The 22230-nt window shown below is 39.8% G+C and overlaps 2 protein-coding genes across 3 annotated transcripts; one reads left to right on the top strand and one right to left on the bottom strand.

Annotated features, from left to right (window-relative positions):
* Positions 1-236: 236 nt before the first annotated feature.
* didum (dilute class unconventional myosin) lies at positions 237-17481 on the top strand. Of its 2 annotated transcripts, XM_034322038.2 has the most exons (21): positions 237-820; positions 7912-8336; positions 8408-8708; positions 8812-9129; positions 9229-9717; positions 9790-9996; positions 10077-10199; positions 10260-10558; positions 10733-11351; positions 11422-11613; positions 11673-12035; positions 12107-12406; positions 12475-12580; positions 13045-13231; positions 13784-13982; positions 14055-14148; positions 14476-14532; positions 14653-14820; positions 14904-15579; positions 15796-16078; positions 16150-17481. In XM_034322038.2, exons 1-21 carry the CDS (start codon positions 794-796, stop codon positions 16267-16269), a joined length of 5553 nt encoding a protein of 1850 aa, XP_034177929.2. In that variant the 5' UTR covers positions 237-793; the 3' UTR covers positions 16270-17481. The 2 variants fall into 2 exon arrangements, with proteins under 2 accessions (XP_034177929.2, XP_034177931.2); XM_034322040.2 differs by lacking the exon at positions 14476-14532.
* A 113-nt stretch (positions 17482-17594) lies between these two features.
* CCT5 (chaperonin containing TCP1 subunit 5) lies at positions 17595-21034 on the bottom strand. The gene is made up of 7 exons (XM_034322041.2): positions 20781-21034; positions 19929-20353; positions 19658-19850; positions 19071-19340; positions 18575-18760; positions 18016-18334; positions 17595-17942 (listed from the first exon to the last, which is right to left on the bottom strand). Exons 1-7 carry the CDS (start codon positions 20886-20888, stop codon positions 17809-17811), a joined length of 1635 nt encoding a protein of 544 aa, XP_034177932.1. The 5' UTR covers positions 20889-21034; the 3' UTR covers positions 17595-17808.
* Between the last annotated feature and the right edge of the window lie 1196 nt (positions 21035-22230).

Raw genomic sequence — 22230 nt, 5'->3', positions numbered from 1 at the left:
CCTTAAAATGTTTCAGGTCAAACAATCTCCAAAGTGCAACCCAGAAATCTCCCAAAAATCGATAAGAAACATTGAATTTCTTTGAAAAATCGACGCGGAGACTGTGGCAAGGCCTGGGAATCTCCATTTTGTTTCTCCATTCGTCTAGAAGATGGCGTGGAACTAGTGGTTCGATTGTCGAAGAGAGAGGTGGCTAGTGTAAGCGTACGAGCGGAAAGAGGAGGTGACAGCTGAAGAGTGGTCGAGCGAGAAGCCGAAGAGGGGCGCCGAATCTAAACCCGATAACGAACCAGCTGGTGGCAGTGCCGTCGTACGACGTTTACGTGCACGTACGACCTTCGCGAAAATCCATTTCCAGCTGGTCCATCGTCGATGATTTAAATCATAAAATCCCCCGTGAAAACAATCAGGAAAGTGTCCCGGTAGTGGTACCAAAGTTGAGTAGTCCTTGTGATAAAGTGGTCCCATCGATCGTCGGCGATCCGGAGCTAAGTTTAAGTAGTTCTCGTTGAGGAATCAGGCAGCAGCAAGTAGTAGAAGAAGAAAAAAATAAAAACAGAAACATGCCGTGACCGCAACACGACTGACACCAGGATGTATTGTATAGTCGTAGGAAAATCACGGTGCTCGTAGCGCGCACGACATTCGATTGGACGACAAATGTCGTAGGTACTCTTATCTGTGGCTCAGGTGTGTGCGTGTGTGAGAGTGAAGTCCTGTGTGCGTGCCTGTGGGTGCTACTCTCCTCGCTCGTACCTGACCTGACCCAGGTGATCACCTGGACCGAACGACGATGACTACGAGGGAGTTATACGTTAAGGTATGGAACTAGTCCAGATTCTATGCTCCGATCTGCTACCGTTCGGATCCAGTTCCTGAAACTGCTCTACTAGTCTAGCAACAGTGTGACGAGAATGTCTGTTGACATTTCTAATTGCTTCGTTTTTCTGAATCGAAGTTACAGTTAGACATCCGGTGAATGTTCTACTGATACTGGAAGTAATTTTTACAGTAAGAAAATCAACTGTATTTTCATTCATCAGCTTTGAATTCATTTTTTTAACGTTTAAGGTACTTCTGTAATATTGGAGGATCCAGCCTCCCCATCCAAGAGTGAATATTTCAACCCTTAATAGGGGACCTCAGCGGGAAAGATAGAAAATTACCAATGTAGAAACCTTTTATATTATTATTCTCATTTTAAATCTCCTTTACATTGAAAGTTAATTAAAAATGAATAGATTCCCTTTTTTTATAAAATATTTAATCATAGGTGGAATTTGACTGCTGGCTGTTTTAATTTTTGAAAGTATGATTCATAGAAAATGTTTCTACTGTTACCAAACAAATGTGTCCTGCTACGAAATGATTCACTCGAGAAAAAAATAAACAAAATGTCATGTCATGCTTGACGTTGGAAAGGGTTAAAGGATGACAATTCTCTTGTGTGTTACAGTCGACAATTCTCTTAAGACCCGAGGGCTTTGTTATTTCACCATCTAGTTATATAAAGAAATGCGGTTTAGAACGCGTACTTGGATGAAATTGTTCACAACTCGTTCTACAATATTATGCAAAATTGTTTTATTTTTTCGAATTTGAAACGACGGTATATGCTGTCGCCGTTAAGCAACAGAGAACGTCTTCGTGCAAATGCCTAAGAACTCCAACGTGTAAACATTCGTGAAATCTTTCGTAGAATCGTGAAGGTTTTCGGTGACAGGTCTTCTCGTTTTTCTTCAATGTTTCACATCTTTTTATTTTATAAAAACTGCACAGAGAATGGTTTGTCGCTTCGAAGTAAACAGCTGGTGTAAGTAGATTGGCCGAGATTCTATCGATTTTCAGTTTGTTCATGATATTGTGTTCTTCCTTCAATCTCTACACGTTCGTTGAAGAATTTTGTAGCAGGAGAAACATAATATTTCTTGTATTTTTCGAACGCTTGAAGAATGATGGTACAGCGAAGAGTCGGGTGATTTGCAAAATTAAGTACAACTTTCTTCTATATCCTAAACGATCCTGTACAATCTTAATTATTTAGGAAGACAATATATCGTTCTAATTAGTTCGAAAGGCACGCATCATTGATTCCAAGTGAAGGTGTCTTTCTCAGGTTGCCTCTAAGGAACAACTTTCACCAGAGGTGTTTTGCTTCTTCAGCTTTATATGCAAGCGATTTGTAATACTCTTAAGTGTACAATCTGCTTATTATAAAGAATCCATCGTTGATTTTAATTTATATCCCCTTCGAGCGAAAGTGAAAACCTTTATGCGATCATGGAATTAAGGTAACTCGATGGCTGGCAATTAATTATATTCGACAGAACAGCAGTTAACATTGTTAATTATAGTTAGATAGGTATAGTGACTCATATCTATTTACATTCGTGATGTAATTTCTAGCTTTTGAACTTGAAATGTGAATGCTCAGTTTATTATATTCAGAGTGAACAATATTTTGAACCAGTTTCCCATTCAGAAATTAAATTAATTATTTTAAAAAATAATTAAGTAATAGGTAAAGTTACAGATTCTTTTCGAATCAAAAATCAATAATGGTGATAAAGCTCGAAGTCTGAAGGTTTAATTCTACGTTCAAAACCAGGTACGATTACTAGGTAGGTCGATGTACACGATAACGATTATTGTGTGCAAACTATTCTTGACAAGTCTGTCACACTTGTTTCATGTTCTTGAACATGGAATACCGATTGTACGCTCTCGATCGGTCAGCATTTCAATGCCTCGTTAACATTAAACATTCATATTTTTTCATTATTTCGATCCATTTATTATGAGATAAATATATAGCAATTTTGAACTTCGTCCCCTATTAATTGTCTGTTGAAAGGTCAAAATCACGGAGAAATTAATACACCCTGATGAAAACGTTCGATCACACTCGATTGAACTTCATCAATAGAGAAAGTCTTTCTAGAAAGTAAAATCCTATTGAAAATACCATCGTGCATGTATAGTGTTCGAAATGGTCAAATAATTGATTCAGCAATTTTCATCCTCCATGGGAATTCCTTTGTATAAAGTGTTTCAAGAATGTAGAGACCCATGTGAGAATATTCAGTCGATGAGAACAGCGTTTAATCCAACTGAAACCTGCCCCTTTAAGGTCGTACGGTAACTCTCCATCTTGGCTGAGTTATTGCCTTGGTCAGGTGAATTGCGAGGGTTGTCCGAGGTCGTACAGCAATTTTTATGAAACACACCTTTAACACCATTCCAATTTAAATATTAACACATTTATAATTAATAATCAAAATAATAATAAGTATTTTTCTCTTCTATTAAAAAATAATTTTCATAGTCAGTTGAATAATAGACTATTCGATAACACTCAACACTGATCCCATCTTGTAGACACAGTTAAAGTCAGGGACATTCGTCGCATAGAAGGTCTGTATCGATCACGACACACTTTACAAATGGTTCTTCAATTTTACGATTTACCATTACGATTCCTATTTAAAGCATAAAATAAACTCATCGGGTATGAAACTGGCATCGACACAGTTCACAATATCGTTTGAAATTAATTATACAGTGACCATTGCGCAACCCATGGCGATAAATAGATTGCGGATGTTTATCTAAATATAAATCATCATAATATATTTCTGAATACCTTATTATTCTTAATTCAAAATACATTTTTAAATAAAAATTTCAGAAGGATATTTCAGAAAGAAGTCATTAAAGTTACAATGGAATTATAATTTATAGTGTAACACGTTTGAAACTCGAACCGAAGTTCTGATCGCACCTTTACATTTAAAGGTAAGGTAACTCCGTTCGAAACTGTTGCTCGCACGATCGGTTCGAGGAACGTGATCGCTAGACTTCGCTCGCTAGCAAACGGTTCCCTTTCTCTTCATGACAGAGAAGCAAAACGTCTTTCGAATAGGTAGTTCTCCTTGCTTCTTCGTGTCCCGTCACGAGAAGACGCTTGTTCCATCGTGGATGCTTGTTCCTTGTTCCGTGAGATTTTATCTTAAAGGTCAGGCGGACTTTCCCTTAAACAAATTGCTTAGGAAAATTTCACTTTCTTCCATTCCAAACTCGTGAAACATTGATCGAATCTAAATTATACTCAATTTTTAAAAAATTCCATAATTAATCATTTTGTAAAAATTATAATGGGTATCATTGTAAATGTTTTGCATGCAACTTGTGCAACGTACGATGACACAATGATACAGCAGTTTAACGCACAACAAAACAGTCTGATTAAATACAATGGTTATCGTCCTTTTGTGCAGCCTCCGTGAAAAACAAGAATTCCTCCTAGCAATCTCCCACGAACGCGTCCCGTTTCGCGATCCTGCCTGAACAGGGACACAAACAGAAGCGTAAACTCGCGTTCTCACGGTTGTAAACCGCGCTGGATGAAAAGCAAGCTCGTTGATTTTTATTCGATGACCATGATTCGTACTTTACACGATACGCTATCGCTGTACAGGCTTCGCAATTGCTGTTGATAGCATCGCAAATAGAACGGATAGTGTAGAACGAATGATAGACAAAGTTTCGAGTACACATTGGAGAAGGTGCTCGTGCACCGAAAGGGTTCATCGAAAGGGAAACTGTCGGATGGCACAGGGCGCGAGCGACACGTAGCATTCGGTATCAACGATGACAATTTTCAACGTACACGGTGAAAAAAGAGTGTAGGTGGGCGAGAAACTTGACCCGGTTATTCTCAATAACGGAGAACTCGCCACCTTTCTCGGGAGCAACGATGCCGAGTTACGACGATCGATCTTCCAGCGAATACCACGTCGAGCGATCTCGAAATTACAGAATAACGTTTCGAATGCATTTGAAATTCACTGCTTGGCACGGTTGCGTGCAACTTAGGCTTCCTTTGAATAAGTTCCAGGGTGGGCTCTCCCTAGGCTCCCCCAACACTGGAAGTATATTTCCAGAGGTAGACTAGCTATTAGGAGTGCCGGAAAATTTCCGATGGGTCATTAGGGATTTGGAGACTAATTAATTAAAATTATGACCCATATTCTACAAGAAGGCCCTCTAATTCCTCAGTAAAAATTTAAGTCCCAATCCACCCCTGTATATTTCCATTAATATTCTCTTCTATAACTCGCAAAAATAATAAAAATTATTAAAATTACAAATTCTTGCTTCGTTTCGGAAGTTTGAAATTGCAACGAGGAAGCAGATAAGGCAAACAATGCGAAAGCAAATATTAATGAATGTTACGTCGTAAATAACGATTATAAATGTTATGCAAAACTCGTCGACCAACTGTACGATAAATCGTGTTCCATTTTTAAGACGGAATACGTATGATCGTGTTTCAAGTACACCTGAACCACCACCATCTAATTGCATCAATTGTCCGACTTGGTTACGTTACAATCTTCGTTTCTTAAAAAAACATTTCCATCGTCTTTCGACATTGATAAAACGTGTCGAAATACGAATTCTGAATTCGAAATGTGAAATCGTATCGTACAACGTGGACGTCGTATCAGTTTGTGGGAGGAACGTGTGACAGAATGATTCATTCTTGAGTGGCTTTGTGGCTGTTGATAAGATTATAAGCTCTGCCCTCCTCTTTCTACTTGTAACGTGAATATTATAAATAATTTTACCTCTTCTCGCCAAACAAAGCATTACGTTATAGTCATCGTTATCCTATCTAATCTTTAATTTTCCAAATGTTTTTGTGCTTAATTGAAAAGTAGAAGGTAGAACGTTTCCATTGGAAAATCGGAAATCATTATTCGATGTAAACGTCGATCGAATATCTGGAAGTTTCATTATAGACACTGCGGATACTCTATTAAGTGTGACTTATCGTTTGAGTAATGGGCGATATCAAAGTTTTAACTGCATGTAGCTTGGAACATAGAAACTAGTCGTGGGTGAAACGGCGACAGAAGCCGTAGATCGGTTGGCGAAGCTCAGACCGAAGCTTCCCTTATGTTTGCCGTCTACGACATCCGAATACGTGCCTCGAGAATATCATTAAAATTTCTTCTTCTTTCGATCGAATCCTTCGGCAGCTTATTTTAATCCAGGGATTAAATTAAAACTGAAACGCGACGAAAATTAGAGACTCAAGATTTGCATAGCTAATTAGTAATTATGCAATATACCAGTAGCATAAGAGAAGCCGGAGAGCCTTCTAATTAATTCACGATGAGAAAAAGGGAGGGAAAGTTAGGTATTCATTCTCATCTTTGAATTTACCGATTGTCATGGGTAACCATGCGTGGTTCACTCTCGTTCTGGCCAGCTTTTGAATTAACGAGCCCCGTGGGAACCCGGTAGAATTCAGCCTTTTTCTGTGCCTATTCCTTGAGTAAGATTCTGAAGAGTAATCGTTATTCGGTACGTAACATAGAAAGCATGGGAAATCATTTCTTTGATAGACGAACGAAAGTAATCGACGAATGAAAAATTTCAAAATTATTTAAATAATATAAACTTCGACGATTCGTTCATTCTTTATTGTATTTTTTTTTCTCAGTGAAAGGATTAACTTGTTACGTAATCGAATCGAATTCAATCAATCTTCGAAATGATTCATTGACTAACATTTGTCATCCTCTATCACGATGATGTTTCATAACATTTCTTTTTCACATGTCCCATTGACTTTTCAATCTAACCAGCGAAAGTCGTTGCACGTTATGAAATTCTGGAATTCACAGAGATGCGTTCGCCGGTGATTTCACAATTGTGCAATTTAGGATTGCTAAGTCAGCAAACGGGTCACCTCGAAAGGCAAAAATAAAATAAGGACGCGGTGAACGCAACGTAGGCATTAGCGATCATTACTGGAATTACAGTGAATTTTTCATGGTTGAACGTACCTCTCTAAACGCCATACAGTTTTCAAAGAAAATAGAAACAAGAAAATAATTTCCCTTAGGAAATATACAGTGAACATAAATTTTTACTGACAATGCTACGAGTGTTTAATTATTTTTTTTTCTTTCTTAATGTCATCCAACCAATGTCTTGTATAATAATTGGTACACAAGATTGGATCGTGAGAGTTCACGGTTATTTTTCACTTCTCCCCGAGCGTGGTTGACCCACATACGAATGTATCACCGTGTTGTTTGAAGACAACATATCAAACGTTTCACTCTTTTCGATTGTCTTTTACAACCAGTTTCTCTGACGTAAGATTGACAGCTTAGGAAAGAACAGGTACGAAGGTGGAGTGAATTTTACCGTTGCTCGATATTCCTTCGAATCACGTAATTCTGCTCCTTTTTCTGTCTTTCTTTTTTTCCTGGAACAGCCCAGTGTGTGCTCGGTAACAGTAAATTTCGGCGTTTCGTGTCTCATTCGTAATAGCACCAGGTTCGTTCAGACATAATTTCGTCGATACCGTTACAAGGCTCAAAGAAGCGTCAATTTGAATCAGCGACGCTTCCATTCCGGTGAGATCATCGATCTTTAGCTAACGATATACGAAACGATAAGCATGAAAATTAAATCCATTCGTCGAGACTGAAAGGCAATAACAATCTTAACGCGATAACGAATCCTCTGATTTGGCGCGGCCGTCGTCGAAATCGATCTGGCGACCTCGTTTCCCTGCGTAGCGCTCGCAAAAATGGAAAAGCAGGTCATCTTTTGAAAAGAAGGAAAATTCAACGCTAAGTAATTAACTCGTGCAAGCTCGTTCACACTGTTGAAAATGTTGCCATACAGAAAGTAGAGCTTTAGGCGATGCCATCAAACATTGCACTCATGAAACTTAAACGACCGTGCTGAAGCATTTCTTTTCTCTCCCTGTGCAATTCTACCCACTTGCGTTTTCTCCCCACGAATATCGTCGAGGTGGTAAATCTTTAATAAAACATTCGACGATAAAACAAAGCCTCGATACTGAAATAAAACGTATGACGATAGGGTGGCAGGGTATGGGTACCACATCCAGAAAAAGTGTGGGAAGGTGCGCTGCTCCTGGAGGATTACAAGTTAAAGCAGCCCACTTTGAAGGTCCACACGGACGATTCGAATCAGACGAAAGTCTTGGAAATAAAATCGGACACCGATCTACCGCCACTGAGGAACCCGGACATACTTATTGGCGAAAATAATTTGACGTCGTTATCGTTTCTCCACGAGCCGGGGGTTCTCTACAATCTCCAAATCCGCTTCCAACGACACTGCATCTATACGTATTGCGGTATCGTGTTGGTCGCCTTTAATCCTTACAACGAGCTACCCATTTACGGGAATGACACGATATGGGCGTACAGGGGTCAAGCGATGGGCGATTTGGAGCCCCATATATTCGCCGTCGCCGAAGAGGCTTACACGAAATTGGAAAGGTTCACGTTTTATTCATAATCGTTTCCTCGAAACTTGCTCCGAGATTGATCAACTTTTCTTTAAAACGCAGAGAGGGTCACGATCAGTCCATCATCGTCTCCGGGGAATCGGGTGCCGGGAAAACAGTTTCCGCGAAATACACGATGCGATATTTCGCTACCGTCGGCGGTTCAACGACCGAGACACAGGTGGAAAAGAAGGTGCTCGCTTCCCTGCCAATCATGGAAGCGATCGGTAACGCGAAGACAACGAGAAATGACAATTCCTCGAGGTTTGGTAAATTCATCGAGATTCAGTTTAATAAACATTATCACATCACCGGTGCCAGTATGAGGACATATCTTCTGGAGAAATCGAGGGTCGTCTTTCAGGTATAATTGATTATCTTAATAGTAATTATTTCAGGTGGATAATCAGTGACAGGAGAGTGACAGTTAATTCCCATTATCCGTTAATGGTTTCCAAATTTCCTAGGCACACGAGGAAAGGAATTACCATATATTCTACCAGATGTGCGCTGCCGCGGCGCGGCTTCCGCACTTACACCTAAATCATCAGAATCAGTTTCACTATCTGAATCAAGGAAACAACCCGATGATAGACGGCGTAGACGACTTGGCGTGTTTCGACGAAACAGTAACTGCTTTTACCATGCTAGGATTCTCGTCCAAACAGCAGGACGATATGCTTCGCATTTTAGCGGCCATAATGCACTTGGGAAATGTTAGGATAGGGAATTCTGATGCTCTGAATTCGAGCCACGAGAACGACACCGAGGCCAGCTACATTCATGTAAATATACGCGTTGATAAACCGTGAACGTTTATACATTTGCATACGAAATTTGCTGAAATTGTAATTTCAATATTTCCTTCGTGATTTAACTTTTAGGCGTCGGATAAACATTTATTGACGATTTGCGAGTTATTGGGCACCGACGTGAACGCGATGCGGAAGTGGCTGTGCCACCGGAAAATCGTGTCGATGAAGGAGGTGTTTCTGAAACCGATGAACGTTGAACAAGCGATCGGCGCGAGAGACGCTTTAGCGAAACATATTTACGCGGAATTATTCAACTGGATCGTAACCGGCATCAATAATTCCCTCCAATCACAGAACAAACCCCAATGCTTCATCGGTGTGCTCGACATCTATGGTTTCGAGACATTCGAAGTGAACTCGTTCGAACAATTCTGTATAAACTACGCTAACGAAAAGCTTCAGCAACAGTTCAATCAGCACGTGTTCAAATTGGAACAGGAAGAATATTTCAGAGAGGAAATCGAGTGGACTTTCATCGATTTCTACGACAATCAACCCTGTATCGATCTTATTGAAACAAAGCTGGGTATCCTGGATCTGTTGGACGAAGAATGTAGGGTCGGTAAATTTATTCGTACTATTATATTTCATTATTTTGATATAATTATTGAACAATCGTTTGACGAACAGATGCCAAAAGGTTCGGATAGTTCTTGGGCCGAGAAACTTTACGCGAAATGTGGCAAATCGAAGCACTTTGAGAAACCACGATTCGGAACATCCGCCTTCCTGATTCATCATTTTGCTGATTTAGTGCGTTACGAGACGATTGGATTTTTAGAAAAAAATAGAGATACCGTTATCGAGGAACAGGTCGACGTGCTGCGCAACGGAGATGTACGCAAAGAAAAATGAATATTAATTATTTTAACTATTTCCCTTAGATTACCAGATCCCTCATAATTAATTATTTTTAGAATAAATTACTGAAGAAGCTGTTCAGCGACGAGGATCCAAAACTGATGGTACCACCGAATGTCAGAGTGAAAATATCCGCCCAGAAACCGGCACCCAGTACTCCTAAACAAAATAAGAAAACGGTAATATTTTAATAAGAAGACGATTTGTATAGATTTTTATCTGTAAAATAAAATCTGTAGGTAGGATCTCAATTCCGAGATTCCTTGAACATGTTGATGTCGACATTGAACGCAACCACCCCCCATTACGTGCGTTGCATTAAACCAAACGACACCAAGGAAGCTTTCGAGTATAATCCAGTTCGTGCTGTTCAACAATTGCGAGCTTGCGGTGTGCTCGAGACGATCAGGATATCCGCAGCAGGCTTCCCGAGTCAGAGGACCTACGGCGAGTTCTTCCTCAGGTACAGGAGTCTGTGCAAGTTCAAGGACATCCGACGCGATGATCTCAGGGAAACCTGTCGACGAATATTGGAAAGGTCAGTTATCATTAATTAATCCATTCTTCGGTATTTATTACATAATACCTCGTTGAAGTTTTCTAATAAGCTAAAGAAGAAATATAGTATTTCTATTTCTCTAAGAGATTTAGAATGGCAATTTTTGGATGTGCCATGTTTCTTGATTTTCCATTAATAAAATATAATCAATAGGTACATTAAGGACGAGGACAAGTTTAAATTCGGCAAGACGAAGGTTCTCTTCCGCGCCGGTCAAGTGGCTTACCTGGAGAAGCGGCGAGCTGAACGACAACGAGACGCTTGTATTATGATACAGAAAACGGTGCGAGGCCTAATTTGTCGCAGTAGATACAAGAAGATCCGACGCGCCGTTCTGGGTCTCCAAAGATACGGAAGAGGCTACATCGCTAGGCAAAAGGCTCAGGCAGTGAGGGAAGAAAGAGCCGCGATTAAAATTCAAGCACGAGTCAAGGGTTGGTTGAAGAGACGACGGTTCCTTCGAATAAAACGCACAATTCTCGGTATTCAGACTTATGGCAGAGGAAAGATGGCGAGGCAAAGGTATCAATTGATGAAGGATAACGCCGCTGCGACTGTGATTCAAAGATTTGCGAGAGGATACCTCGTTCGAATGGCGTGCAAGAAGAAATTGCAGAACATCGTCATTGTTCAGGCTTGCGTGAGAAGGTATCTCGCGAAGAAGGTGTTTAAGAGATTGAAGGCTGAAGCTAGAAGCGTGGAACACGTGAAGTCGTTGAACAAAGGGTTGGAGAAGAAGATCATCACGTTACAGCAGAAGATTACTGAACTCGTATGTTTAATTACTTTTAACGTTTATCAACAGGTTTTAACAGTAAAGATTTTCACTTATTCTTCTCCAGATCAAAGAGAATCAGATATTAAAGAACGCTCAGCACGACGTGGTAGACTTGAAACACAAGCTGGAAGGACTAAAGACCGTGGAATCTGAGAATAGAAAATTGAACGCTATATTAATAGAAAAAGAAAAAGAATTAGAAAAGATTCAGGATATAGTTAAGAACGAAAGGGACGAGAAGATGGATATTTTGCAGGTACTCAAAATTAAGAAGCATAGAATTATTTCCTTTCTGATGAATTGATTTTTTCTCAGGACAAAGAGAAAACCGCTCAGGAGAAGGAACAAGAGAATCAGAAGCTTCAGGGCGAGATCGAGAAATTGCGGAAAGAACTTTCGGTCGCTAACGAGAAGCTGAAGAACAATCAACGCGGCGCTGAAGAGAATTTGAAGCACCGATTGGAACAAGAAAAGGATCTCCTCCTGCTGGATCAGGATCAGGATCGTGGCGCTTATCAGAAGTTGCTGAAAGAGTATCACGAATTGGAGCAACATGCGGAGATGTTGGAGCAGAAGCTCGCGATGCATGCACCGGCTCATTCCCGTTCCCTCAGCAATGCTTCCAGCAGCAGTGGACAAATTGTGTCCACAGAACTGCCTCAGGACGATCAGAATATCGTACGCTCATTTCACATATTTCTATCCCTTGCACTGTAATTGTGTTCATAATTTTATTTTTAATTTCAAAGGATTTGGGTTACGGATCGGTAAGATCGACAGCATCCTCTTCGACTCCTTACTCGAGAGTGGAAACCATCGATTGGAATCAACAAAGATCGGACAGTCCACCAGATGGAGAGGTGCAACCGAATAAATCACCTTCAGAAACAAATGGACCAGCACATGCACCGGTCGACATCGGTCTGGTGTTGAAACTTCAACAGAAACTGAAGGATGTTGAAAAGGAGAAGGGTAGATTGATCAGGATGGTGGAAGATTTAGAACGGGACAGTCCCGAAGAGAATTCGAGGACACAGGACACGTTCAGGGTAATTTAGAAAATTAAATTATTTGTTCAGAATTTTGACGAGTAACACCGAGGTCTTTTATTTGACAGCTACAAGAACTAGAAATGGAGAATGCTCAGTTGAAGAAGGATCTAGGCTCGCTGAGGAAAAGCGTCACCTCTACAGGCCTATCCGGTGCACAACAGAATCTCATGGGTAATTCCTTAATTTACAGCGCTAAGAAAATCCTTCATTACTTACTCTATCGACTACTATAATCTATTTTTTTCTTTTTTTGCTTTCTCTCACGCTGATATCTGTTTATTTCGCTTGTTCTACTTTATTTTTATTTTATTGTACTTCCATTAACCAAGGTGTGGTTATTAATACGTGCACAAATACACTGTGTATCCATTGATTTTTATTTCCTCCCTATCCTTTATCTATTTGATTTATGCACATTCTCGATGTGTATATGCAAACGCTTTATAAAATGTTTCGTGTCGCACTACCTTTTTTTTATGTGATCCTTTATAACATTGTAAGCAATAAAAAAATTTTCAGTTGAAAATTGGTCATTTTTCTTTTGCTTCTCTCTTTCTATCTCGCACATAATTATCCTTAGGAAAAGTGATATATGGACGACGGTGAAAAAGCGCGATAAATGATTTCCATTTCAGGACAATTCGACGCTCTTCAAGAAGAACTCGAGAGACGAAGAGAAGAATGCATACAGTTGCACAGCGTGTTGGCGGATAACACGAGAAGAATGAAGAGTTTAGGCTCGAATTATGGCCGAGACGTGGACATCATTAACGAAGATGGAGAGCTGGTGTTGGCCTTCGAGACGCAGAAGAAGATAAACAGGTAAATCGAATAGTGTCGTCGGTTGATGGAGGAAGATTCGGCATAGTGTCTAATCGTGTTTTGTCGTTTGTGCATGCTCGTCGATTTTCAGTAGACTTAAGACAAGGCAAATGTCCACCAGAGAGTGAGTTAAGATAATTTTGACGCGAATACCTCCGACTAGATTCATTTAGCGATCTTTCATGATCCAGAACATCATTTTACTGAGATTTGCTGACACAGTGGCAGCTGCATAAAACATATTTCATTTACTAATTATCATTTAGCGCTAGGCTCGAGAGAGTGACATCTCCTTGTCATATTTAACACGTTGGATGCCATTGTGATAATAGCCATTTTTATTTTTCATTATGAACGTGTTGTATTATTAATACATACGATAACAATGCTATCCAAAATTTGTCGTCTCTATTAATTACTTGATTAGATTAGATTTGAGCTAATAGCTGGTGGTAAGTGGTGTCCTCCACAGCAATCAACGTGTTAAATTAATAATTTTAATTGAAGAATTAAACGATGAATTAAAATAATCTTTTGTGTTCATTCGTGAAGACAATTGGAGGATGAGATTCAAATGAAGGAGAAGAGTTGGCGAAGCCAAAGGGACGAATACCGAGCAGAAGTCGACAGGCTGCAAGAGGAAATCGAAAAGCAACAGAAATTATTATCCCTAAATTTGAGTAAATCCCCACAGACTCAAACCGAGGCTTACATGCAGCACGAAATTGCGAGGCTAACTTCGGAAAACTTGGTAAAACTCTGATCATCTGTTATAGTAAATGTCGCATATTATGCTTATTAAATATATTGATTTGAAAAATAGGAGCTACAGGAAAAATACGACAAAATAGCGGAAGAATGCAGGAAATTCAAGAAACAATGCAAGATACTTGCGAAACGTCTGAAGGATGCAGGCTGTGAGTATAATTGAACATTTCAGATAGATATCAAAAGAAAAGAAATTTTCTTATCTGCAACAAAAACACTTCAAGTGACTCATGCATTTCTTCAGGTAATTTTTAATTCTAAAAAAGGTAATGATATCATGTACTGTTTTTGAACTTACAAAAAAATCTACTTTAATTTTTATCAAATTTTGGCGTTATATTTGACATACTTTTTTATCAATCAATAAATCTTAGTTTCATAGAAATATGTGAGTCACCGTGTGATCAGGTGTAGTACCATGAAATGATGTTTGAAAATGACCATTAAAATATTATAATATTTAAATGCTGACAAAGATGAGGGAGACGATACTAAGGAACAGAAGGATCGCCCTTATACGTCGGGGGGTGCCGGTGAGTGTGTGGTCTAGTGATCATTTTCCTCGCCCTTTTACGCAGACCATACTCACCCCTGTTCATAAATCATTCGTAATAAAATTCAACATCTATCTAATAATTTAATGTGTTTCACAGTACCATACAATGCAGAGTCTACGACCGATTCCGCGATGTCTTCCACTGGTCATTCGGCCGAAAACGGAAGTAATGTACCGGTTATTCGAAAGAAGGAGAGGGACTTCGAGGGGATGTTCGAGTTTAGGAAAGAAGATATCAACGTGATAATACGTCACCTAGTTATCGGTAATTTTACAAAGTTAAATTATCTCGGGTTCGAATTTCGAATGGGTTAATCTCAAATCTAAATATTTTCAACAATTTCGTAGACTTGAAACCTAGGGTTGCGGTAACATTACTACCCGGTCTACCAGCGTACATTCTCTTCATGTGCATCAGGCACACGGACTGCATAAACGACGACGAAAAAGTTCGTTTGTTATTAACGGGTTATCTGAACGCTGTAAAACGAGTGGTGAAGAAACGCGAGGATTTCGATTCCAGCGTTCTCTGGCTCAGTAACACTTTAAGATTGTTGCACAATATGAAACAATATTCCGGAGACAAACCATTCCAAAATGAGAACACTCCAAGACAGAACGAACAGTGTCTAAGGAATTTCGATTTAAGCGAATATAGAGTCGTGTTGAGTAACGTGGCGCTTTGGATCTTCAACAATATCATGACGAATCTTAGAGAGCGGATCCAGGCATTGACGGTCCCTGCTCTTTTGGAACACGAAGCGATCACAGGCTTAAATTCTAATAAACCTGGCCGAGCAAGATCCTCTTCCATGGGAGAAGAACCAGAATCCACCCAACAGAAACTTAACAAACTATTGGATGAACTCACTTCCGTCTATAAAACGCTTCAGTATCATGGCGTAGATGCTGAAATCGTAGTACAATTGTTTAAACAACTCTTCTACTTCATGTGTGCCAGCGCTCTGAATAATTTGCTCCTGAGGAACGAGCTGTGCCATTGGACTAAGGGTATGCAAATAAGGTTCGTGGAATTTTTTTATTTTTCATTATAATTTAGCACTTCTACTTTATTAATATAATCTAGAATCTAGAATCTCTGCTACTAGCCTTCTTCCACTCTCACTTCTTCCTTGGCTCTCCTTAGGATCTCCTCGAATTTTCTAAGATCGAAGGGGTCTACTTTGCACCTGATTATACTTACGTGAACTATGCCTTCATGATTTCGTTTTTTTTTCAGGTACAATCTGAGCCACTTGGAACAATGGGGAAGAGATCGACGATTAGAGCCAGCATCAGCAGCCCTTCAACCGATCATACAAGCAGCGCAGTTGTTGCAAGCTCGTAAAACAGACGACGATGTAGAGGCCGTGTGCGAAATGTGTAATAAATTGTCCGCTAATCAAATAGTTAAAATTCTAAATTTGTACACACCTGCGGATGATTTCGAGACACGCGTGCCGGTTTCATTTATCAAGAAGGTACAAGAGAAATTGAACGAACGCGGTGAAAACAACGAACAAGTAAGTTTGAAGAATTTGTGAAGATATCTTTTAGGAGAAGATATTATTCATTATTTGTTATTTTTTTTCAGCTGTTAATGGATCTGATGTATTCATATCCAGTAAGATTCCCGTTCAACCCATCAGACATTCGGCTAGAAGATATTGAGATACCGGAAGTACTTCACCTGCCCATGCTCAAAAAAGTGTAATCATAGTAAATGAGAAACTTAGAGACCCTGCTGCGCATGTAACTTTTAGTTGAGTAACGAGTAATCAAATTCGTATAGCCTATTTATTAAGAAATATCAACAGAAATACGGGAGAAAAAGAAATTTAGCTATGCTGAACAACTTTGGCTAAAACAAATTAGATAACGCATCGAGCGGGTCATCGAAATCATCGTTTTATATATATTTTTTTTTACTCGAGTAATTTGTATTCAACAAAGTATCATTCCTACCGTTGTCTGCGTAAACGTGTCGATTTAAAGGATTCCTTTTACGAACGGCGAATACAGATTTCATTTTCGTTCTTCTTAATGATTACACGTGAAAGACTTAAGGATCGCGTCGAATATAAGGCTCTGCTGGAGCTTGCTGAATAGAATAAAAGAAAATAAACGATGTAGATTTGTAAACGAGAATAGTGAGATACGAGGCTGCGATGCAATTGCGAAACGAAGTGCCGAATTCTGTATTGTGAAATACAGAAACGTTGTTACCGATGATTTAAAGAGGTTTAAGAAATGCGTTGTTTCTCGATTAGTCTATTGAAAGTTGAGGCCAATTTATTGCAACTCCAAGCAAGAACTGTATGTAATTATCGGATGTCTGTTGGAGATGTACTTAATATGTACAAAAGATGATGAAGGAATGGTGAGAGATTAATAACGTTACGTTGGATATAGATTGTATATTTTGTGATACGAGAAAGAATAACCATAGGTCTGGCGAGGACGGACACAGAAGGCAGAAAATACAAGAGCAAAGAGAAGGAGAGAGAAAGACAGAGGTATATATTGTTATTATAATTTATATGTATGTACAGCATCGAGCATAGCAGGATTCCAGAAGGAAAACGGTGGATGATCCTCGATGGCCATTGCTCTTCTTCCCCACATTCTCGTCTCTTCCCTTAGCCGTTTAATATTAATATCGTCAAAATTAGGATTTTCAGAGTTCTATATTGCCATTTTTCCTCGGGAAACCTACTTTGCTCCATAATGTACAAGCGATTGTATTTTGTGCCATTTTATTAGTAGAATTTAACCAAATTCTGTTTCCTGCGTTGGTCTGCATTTACGTTTACGCTTTGCCCGTAATCTTTCGAAAACGAAATTCCTCGGAAACCCGGAGTGTACAGAAAAGAAAAAAAAATCCGTTTACATAATTAATACCTTGACTCGATGTGACAAAAATTTATTTGTTCCTACAATGAAAAATAAACGAATGATCGTTGATGAAAAAAACCGATACCATTCATGCTTATTAATTAATTAATGTACCCAGGTTAAAGAAAAAATGAAGAACGTTAGTAAAAGTAAAACATTTTATTTGCATTGTATCACAATATTATCGTATAAATTATCATTGTGTTATACCGATGAAAGAATATTAACTAAAATTAACGCAGTTATTAGAAATGTGAATGAAGCTCGAGGAAGCAAAAGAGGTGAGGTATAATTAAATATTATAATTGATTCTCTTCGTACAATAATTCAATGTAGAAGGAAGAAATACGGGAAATCTTTAGGCTGCATCACCGGCATCGCTCGGTGAACGTATATCATCAATCTTAAGTATCATCTTTACCAATTGTGTGGCTAATACGATCTGTTGCGTTTTACTGGTCAATGTTTCGACAACGTTTTGCAATTTCATATCTGTAATGATAAACAATTATTTATTTGCTATCCGTGGTAAGGAGGAAGGATTTTAAGGAATACCGATACCTACCGACAGTGCCACGATTCATACAATCGATACCAAAACTGGGATTCTTCTCGAGTATTTGGCGGGCTTTTATTTCGGTTAAGGTATCTACGGGTGAAAGACCGGAATTTTCAGCGAGCGCCATTGGAATGGCTTCCAAAGCTTCGGCAAACGCACGGAACGCGTATTGCTCCAAAGTGCTGATCTTGTTTGCCTGAGCTGTGCACGCAATTGCGCAAGATATTTCGGCAGCACCGCCACCGTATAAAATTAGTTGGCTCTTAATGACATTACGAACTGTACACAGGGCGTCGTGAATAGCTCGTTTGGCTTCTTCGATAATCTTAAAAGAGAAATTAAAATAAATTTTTAAATCCGTACATATTCCATACAGATCGATCGAACAGAATTTATGAAGTATTGTAGCATCAGATAAACGAAGCTCAATCAAATTCATTTTAGATTGAGCTTTCAATTAATTATCATGACGCGTTATTTTTGCAAGGTGTCTGGTCAGTTAGGTATATTGGAATACCGCTGAAATTCTCCTTGCTACTTTTCGCTTTAACTAAATACCACTTACCATTTTATTACCACCGCGAATGAAAATAGTGACCGCTCGGGAGTTCTTGCATTCTTCGATAACGAGCATTCGGTCCTTAGTCGTGCCGAAAGTTAGTTCCCTGACGATGCCTGCATGGCCAAGTTTCTCTGGTGTCAACTCCTCGAAACGCGGAACGATACGACCACCGGTAGCAATGGCGATTAGCTATAAAAATATTCAGTATTGTCTCACATCTTTGTTCCTTCTTTTTTTTTTTGAACCAACAAATGGAAGGAAGAAAAATTAAGCCCTCAGATCTCATAATCTTACGATCATTAGAGCCGCTGCGAACGATAAGATTACTAACTACCGCGTTTACAGAATTTCCGTTTATTCTCGTAATAGAACACTAATACGGGAAAAAGAAAAATTTCTGAAAATGACATTAGCCAGCTGTCTTGAACTTTCACCCTCTTCTATTGCGCTTCGTCATCATCGGGCAAAATAAATATGCATCGAGGGAGGTAGAACTTACTTCGATTTCTGGCCCACCAACCCATCTGACTGCTGGTAAATTATTTTGGAGAAGAAGATGGTTGGCCTCGTCATCGAATCCCCATTGACAAATAGCAAGGGTTGTTCCGGCATCTTTAACCCTCTTCACCATTTCCGTGAACTTTTCTTGTTCGTAATCGCGCAGCGCTCTGTAGTCTTCGACGGAGGTAACATCCAACTTGTGTTTCGTTTTCGGCTTGGGCGGTTCAAACGGACAGGTCAGAATTGCCAATTTAACATTCTCCAACCTCTGTAATAAAGCGCACAATTCTTTTTCATGTTACGATTTTCAAAAATTCATTAATAAAAAATATAGTTATTGCGCCTTCAGCTCTCATAATCTTTGGATCATTGAAGCCACTGCAAAGATCAGATCATTGAATAGTTACTCTCGCGTGAACCTTCATTTTTCCGAAGGTTAATAGGAAATTAACCGAGGGAACAGTTTAGGGTTCGTTGAAAATAAACTAAACAACTTTTCTGAATCTTCACCCTTCTCTGTTTCTTTTCGTCATCATTAGGCGAATCGAGATATTAATAATTTCTTGTTCTAAAAATTGTCTTTACCTTTGGCATTTGAGGATGGCTGAAGTCTTTGTCAATTACAACACCCCGGACTAAGACAGTATCTTCTAATCTACCACCAACTTTTCCTTCTACCTTTATCAACTCAAAGTTCACGTCGCGCGAAACAGGATCTAAAACCGCAAATACCGCATTTACAGCTATTTCTGCCATTTGCCTGTGGCACTTGTTGATGCTAGAAAAAAAAAATGAAGAAAGTATTGCTAACATGTGCTAACAATAAACACAACCAGACATAAAACATGATTATTACATTTTTGAACCAAGACTAGTCATAGCAATTTCAATATATGGCTCTAAATTTTCTGTGCTGCCCTCAAACTCATCTACAATTTCTTTCAGATGATCTACTGCGCACTTTGCTGCCATTTCAAAACCATCTGCTATTCTAATCGGGTGAATTCCTTTATCTAGCAGTTGTTCAGCTTGTTCCAAAAGGGCACCAGCTAACACAACTACTCCAGTAGTACCATCCCCAATTTCATCATCCTGAGACTGTGATAATTGAACCATTAATTTAGCAATCTCATGGTCCACATCCATGTTCTTCAGAATTGTTGCTCCATCATTTGTTACAGTGATATCTCCATCACAGCTCACCATCAATTTATCAAGACCCTTAGGTCCTAAGGAGGTTTTGAGAATGTTGGCCACATTACGGGCTGCCAAAATATGTGACTATAATTAAAAAATGATTAATTTATTATACATATTACATACAAAATGACCAAGTGGGACTGTTTTATAGGATTCATTGATTTCCTTATATGGGCAAAAGCATTGCCATTAACACCTCTCATAAATTACAATTTTCTTAAGCAATAATCGAAATATATCTTTTAAATACAATTTAAGGAAACAACGAATATAATATCAACCAAAATTAAATCGATTTAGGTTGATAGATTTTTAGTTTTTTAACGAATTGCCAAGCCCAAATCGTCGCCATTGCTCTTTTCTTCACGTGGTCGCCCCAAGAAATCATTGATGAAATCTTTGAATTGTTAGACTCAACAGAATCATCAATAAAGTGCTTAGAATAAAATTATTACTGCTTTTTCTAATCTGAAAGAACGGAAGAGATTATACGGAGATGCTAATTTACCTTAATTGCATCTATGCCGGTTAGGCGTTTTTGTTTCTCTTGGTCACGAAGAATAATGAAAGGACGTCCATATTCGTCAAAGGCCACAGTACCAGGTATCGCAGTCATTTTTCAAATTAAATGAACGCAGATACTTTCTGTATACTAGTGTTTCGACTAAAGCAACGTTTATTCTCACAATTTTACGTTCACTCGACGATAGAATTACACGACCATTTTGTTGCCTTCAACGGATGTAGTGAATACGTACTGCCATCTATTCTAGAATATTCTTCAGCAAGGCAGTGACTATGAATCGAACAAGACTAGTCATGTCTTTTTTTAGTCATGATTTTTTGGGGTTCCCAGATACCCCAACGTGACCATAAGTCCGCGTGCACGTAGCACAGTCGGTAACTTTCTCTGTGCACCGACAAAATATCATCTTGGGGTATCCGGGACCCCAGTGACTCACTGTGCACCGCCAAGAAATCGTTTTGGGGTATCAGGAACCCCGGTGACTCTCTGCGCACCGACCGAATACATCTTGGGGTATTTGGGACCCCGGCGACTCTCTGTGCACCGCCAAAAAATCGTTTTGGGGTATCAGGGACCCCGGTAACTCTCTGAGCACCGACCTAATATCGTCTTGGGGTATTTGCGACCCCGGCGACTCTCTGTGCACCGCCAAAAAATCGTTTCGGGGTATCAGGGACCCCGGTGACTCTCTGAGCACCGATCTAATATCGTCTTGGGGTGTCTGAGACCCCACGAACTTTCTCTACATACCGACAAATTAACATTTGGGGTGTCTGAGACCCCGGCGACTCTATGCACGGACGAAAGTCCTCTTGGGGTATCAGGAACCCCGGTGACACTCTAAGCACCGAATATTGTCTTGGGGTGTCTGGGACCCCAGCGACTTTCTCTGCTCACCGACAAATTATCACTAGGGGTATCAGGGACCCGGGTGACTCTTAAAGCACCGTTCTAATATCGTTTTGGGGTGTCTGGGACCCCAGCGACATTCTCTGCGCACCGACAAATTATCACTTGGGATATCAGGGACCCCGGTGACTCTCCAAGCACCGATCTAATATCGTTTTGGGATGTCTGGGACCCCAGCGACATTCTCTGGGCACCGACAAATTATCACTTGGGGTGTCTGGGACCCCGGTGACTCTTTCTGCGCGCCGACAGAATACATCTTGGGGTGCCTGGGACCCCGGTGACTCTGTGTGCGCGTACAAAAGTTCTCTCGGGGTATCAGGGACCCCGCTGACTCTCTAAGCACCGTTCTAATATCGTTTTGGGGTGTCTGGAACCCCAGCGACATTCTCTGCGCACCGACAAATTATCACTTGGGGTGTCTGGGACCCCGGTGACTCTTTCTGCGCGCCGACCGAATACATCTTGCGGTGCCTGGGACCCCAATGACTCTCTGTACGCGTACAAAAGTCCTCTCGGGGTA

Source organism: Osmia lignaria, chromosome 4, assembly GCF_051020975.1.
Source record: "Osmia lignaria lignaria isolate PbOS001 chromosome 4, iyOsmLign1, whole genome shotgun sequence".
Lineage (NCBI taxonomy): Eukaryota > Metazoa > Arthropoda > Insecta > Hymenoptera > Megachilidae > Osmia > Osmia lignaria.
Note: the sequence above shows the minus strand (reverse complement) of the source record. Positions and strands in the feature narration are given on the sequence as shown.

Bases quoted from the DNA above. Each gene is read 5' to 3' on its own strand.
- didum (XM_034322038.2), top strand. From the start codon at position 794: ATGACTACGAGGGAGTTATACGTTAAG. The intron at 9,130-9,228 runs GTAAATATACGC...TTTAACTTTTAG, and splicing joins CCGAGGCCAGCTACATTCAT to GCGTCGGATAAACATTTATT. The intron at 13,232-13,783 runs GTAAATCGAATA...TCATTCGTGAAG, and splicing joins ACGCAGAAGAAGATAAACAG to ACAATTGGAGGATGAGATTC.
- CCT5 (XM_034322041.2), bottom strand. From the start codon at position 20,888: ATGACTGCGATACCTGGTACTGTGGCCTTTGACGAATATGGACGTCCT. The intron at 20,354-20,780 runs GTAAATTAGCAT...TTTTAATTATAG, and splicing joins CCGGCATAGATGCAATTAAG to TCACATATTTTGGCAGCCCG. The intron at 19,851-19,928 runs GTAATAATCATG...TTTTTTTTCTAG, and splicing joins ACTAGTCTTGGTTCAAAAAT to CATCAACAAGTGCCACAGGC.